The 4,305-nt window shown below is 35.7% G+C and overlaps 1 protein-coding gene across 1 annotated transcript; it reads left to right on the forward strand.

Moving 5' to 3' along the window:
- Nucleotides 1-2,408: 2,408 nt before the first annotated feature.
- LOC120770149 (thioredoxin domain-containing protein 15) lies at nucleotides 2,409-4,086 on the forward strand. Its single transcript, XM_040097342.1, has 2 exons — nucleotides 2,409-2,605; nucleotides 2,671-4,086. Exons 1-2 carry the CDS (start codon nucleotides 2,569-2,571, stop codon nucleotides 3,558-3,560), a joined length of 927 nt encoding a protein of 308 aa, XP_039953276.1. The 5' UTR covers nucleotides 2,409-2,568; the 3' UTR covers nucleotides 3,561-4,086.
- Nucleotides 4,087-4,305: the final 219 nt, after the last annotated feature.

Raw genomic sequence — 4,305 nt, forward strand, 5'->3', positions numbered from 1 at the left:
ATCAACTGAAAATTAAATTCCAACACTGTTTACTTGTTGCAAAAAGTACAACAAAAACAATAAGCAAATATATTTGAATTAGTTACTTATTTTGAAAACAATGCAAGGACAATAGCCGGCAAATACTACGTAGTGCCATGGCAGCATCATGTCAGCACATACATATGTATGCATGTTCATACATGTTTGGGATTTTCGTAAAGCTCACATTTATATGCGTTTACATGTGTACAAGTGTGCGATAATGTGCCTGTGTGTGCTGTTTGCAACGGTACATTCGCTTAATACTCGTACAAGTATGAATGCATTGCAGTGAGGCATTCATGCAACAAGCGCAACGAGCATGATTCCCTCGCTCAAATAATGCAACAGTGCGTAAATTGTAACACTAACACAACAATAATAGCAAATGCAACATAACATTTTGCAACATTTCCTGCAACAGTAATGAATTAAAATAATAATAACAATAATAATAATAATAATAATAGTAATGTAGTGCATTGTTACAATAACAATAAGCTCTATTATAGAGGCAAAGCCAAGAGCGTTTACAAGCCAGTTGAAGTGGATGGATTTATGGCAACGTACTGGGAAATACATACATGCACACTATATACTTGTATTAATAAATATGCATTCGTTTATGGAAAGAATTAAGTGAGAAGCAATTTGAATAGCATAAATTCTTCTCTCAACAAGTTTCAAGCCAACCCGCGACCCGCATTTCACCATCCTTTTGTACTGTAAAATGTATTGTTATGCAACAAATAAAGGATTTTACGAGAGATACTTAGAGATATACACGAAGGGCTAATCGATTTTTGTCAGAATTATAAGGGTAAAACGAAATTCGATCCATAACCCTGCAATTGGGACAAACTTAATACGCACCGATCCAAACAGGGTTGTTAACTCGGCTATAATCGCGTAAGCGGTGTCTACGTGTTTAATGAAAATGAAATATTTTTAAATCACAATATTTCCTTATTTGCCTTTCTTGAACGTAATGTTATGCTTACATCATTTAGCTTGCTGCAATGTAAGACAAATCGCATGTCATTCTTGGCATAAACGATATACCCCAACTTTCAACTGTATAAAATGTAAATTAAACTGTTCCGCTTATATTGCTTATGAGCTAACAAACATAGTATCACATGCGCCCGAGTATACAAGATCTCTATCAGCTTGAACTGCTTGCTTGTATATTAACACGCCTCACTGTGTCCATACAAGCGCGCACACGGCATGTCTACAATACATATTGCATGTGCAACATGCCACATAACTGTATTGGACATTCGTAACACATGTTTACAAGCTATGCTGAGCACACACAAACACACACACATCACATTTTCGCCATAAATTGGTATGTGAAACGCGTACTGTCTTGGCGCATTCAATTGCAATGGGAGGATTCACATTACAAAGCCGAGACACACCCACTTGGCATTAGAGTCAGAAATGTAGCTCATTGCGCTCGAATAGTAATTGCATTAAGGCTCTTGAGTTCGTAGGTACCTATACATACATACATATATGTACATGAGTACCGTCTTCATATATGTAAGTGCATGTGTACCGTCTTCCAAGGTAATATTGCCCTACATTTGCACCATTTGATTCAGCAATAGTTTTAAAACGCTGTTTATGCACTTTCATTTGCGTTTTGTAAATGGGGGTGTGTGGAAGTGCATGAATATGTATCGCTTTCTCAATCGAGTGCATTTACACGGAAATTAACACTTTGCCAAGCACATTTCCTTTTCCGCTACCCGCGGCTTATTTGCTCATTAAAAGCCTTGCTGGGCTATAAATGTCGTTCACGCCTTAGAAATACCAACAACCGTTTGTATGTGTGCGCTTATGGGTGTGTATGCGGTAGAAATAGTTTTAGTTTCACTTCATAAATTAATCAGTGTTTTCAATTTGCACCAAGATATTCTTCTACTCATTTGTCAAAGATGACAACCGCAGCGCCATTTTGTTATGAAATTGCTACTTACTTGTACTTGAAATTTAGTAAAATATTTTGGGGTTGCTTGTTGAAAAGGTTGCCGAAATGCATTTGGTCTAATTATTTTTGTAATATTTGTTATTGTTGTAGTACTTAGCCTTACTATTACCTGACCTCTCTTACAAATTTAATTGCTAAAGATCACCAGTTTCCACTATTTTCTAACTTTTTTGAACACGTATGTTCGTTTATAATAAACTTTACATAGTTTCAAAAAACTCAAATAAATAAAATTAATTGTATTTTAAAATTTAACATACATAATTAACTGTTAGCACGCGCTCTATCGACCGTTATGTGTAGTTTTTATCCGCTTCAGAATTGTACAAACAACGGCAACACTTTTATCCGCAATATTTGTTTACGTTTGACAGCTGCGTAACAGCTGTTACTGTTGAGAGTTGCTAAAAGTTTGGTCTGCTATAAAGTATTTGATTAATTTGTCTATATTTGTGTTTACCTAAAAATTAATTAATTTAAACCAACAAAATAAACTGTTCGAAGCCGAAATTTACAACTCAGTGTTATTGCCTGCAGTCTTAACAATGAGCAGTAGTGTATTCTTCATCGCGCTGATTTCGGGTAAATATAAATGTTTCCGTTGAATTTGTTGAAAACTCAGAGCAATTTTTTTTGCCTCCCAATAGCTGCCTGCTTCAGCACAGCAACTGCAGAAATGCCAGCCTTTAAAACCATATTTAAGTTCTTTTCATATGGCGGCGCGAGCGACTATAACGGCAATGGCACACGCACCAAAGACATCTCACAGATGTCACTCGAGGAATTGGGTATTTCACGCGGTCAGTGTCAATACGATTTCTTGCCATACATAACATACAGCGAACAATTATATTGTGCACCAGACGATCACCACATATTACATCTATTACCAAGCAATATTACGGAAGCTGTGCGCAAACCACCAATAATGATGCGTTGCTTGCAGCCGGAGCGACATGAGAACGCGACACGCAATGACAATACACTATTAATTATGCAAAATCTTAAGGATATAGTGGCGCTACTCAAACCGGTGGGTAATGCCACTAAACGCCATGAGCCGGGCAGTTGTGTTATTGTGCTCTTCTACACCGAATCGAGTCTTGGCTGTGCACATGTGGCACCCTACGCCAACATGTTACCAATACTATTTCCCACATTGCGTTTCGCTGCTATTGATGCTTTCAAATTTCCCAGTTTCAATACAGAATTCGGTATAGTCGGTTTGCCAACGTTGCTGCTATTCCATCAAGGTCGACCGATAGTGAAATTCTATAGTGACATCGGTACGTTTCATGCATTCGTCACACGACATACCGGCATTAAACCTATTGAACCAATACCAAAGGATTTAGAAGTCACCGGACCGCTGCCACTACAGCCAGTACCGCAAGTCGATTACGTGCTCATACTTGCATGGGCCTTCATATTGCTATGTGTGGGCAATTACTTTGCAAAGTCGCAATTGTGCAAGCAAATTGTGGAAATGATCAAACGAAATTGGCGTGAATCGGAGGCGCGCATGGAACGAAATTAAAAATTTACAATTTTAAGTGAGTGATTTGTTGCAAAGCTGTGTCATCAAGATTCTCATCATGGTTTTTTTAATTCGAATAAAAATTAAAATAAAACTAAAAAATCGTGTTCACTTTCTAACAAAGCTTTGGAAAACACTACAAATTTATACTCACCAATATTGATTTATGCACGCAGCTAAAAAACCTGTGCGGTTTGCAAGTGTAAATAAAACAAAGTGACAGCTGTCTTGATGGTAGCATTTTTTTATTTATTTAATTATGCTTGAACTTTTCCATTTTCTATATGCTCCAAAAAAGTTTACATTTTTATCAGTTGAAATTAACTGCATAATTATACACGATTTGCTTAACTTTAGTAAGAATAGAGATTTTAATTGATGAAAATTTCGCATATTGACAGCTACATACAATAACAAACTGAAATGTCATTACGACTGCTTTTTAAAAGAATATTCAATAACACATACATAACTGTTAAAAATTTAATAAATACCCTATTTCCGCAAATAGAAACCCGATATATAAGAAAAAATTCTAAAATAAAAATAACAAATTAAAATAGTATTTTTTATATTTCAAATTATTTTCTTTTAGTACATATTACTTTTTTAATTTTTGGGCTGTTGTTTCATCTATTCCATTATATGTAGGTTGTTTTTTACTTCAAGACATTGTTTATTTATTTATTATTTTTTGTTTTGATTGAATTTTAGCACATAATTACGCTGCCAGCGCAATTGCCGT

Source organism: Bactrocera tryoni, chromosome 3, assembly GCF_016617805.1.
Source record: "Bactrocera tryoni isolate S06 chromosome 3, CSIRO_BtryS06_freeze2, whole genome shotgun sequence".
NCBI classification, from domain to species: Eukaryota; Metazoa; Arthropoda; class Insecta; order Diptera; family Tephritidae; genus Bactrocera; species Bactrocera tryoni.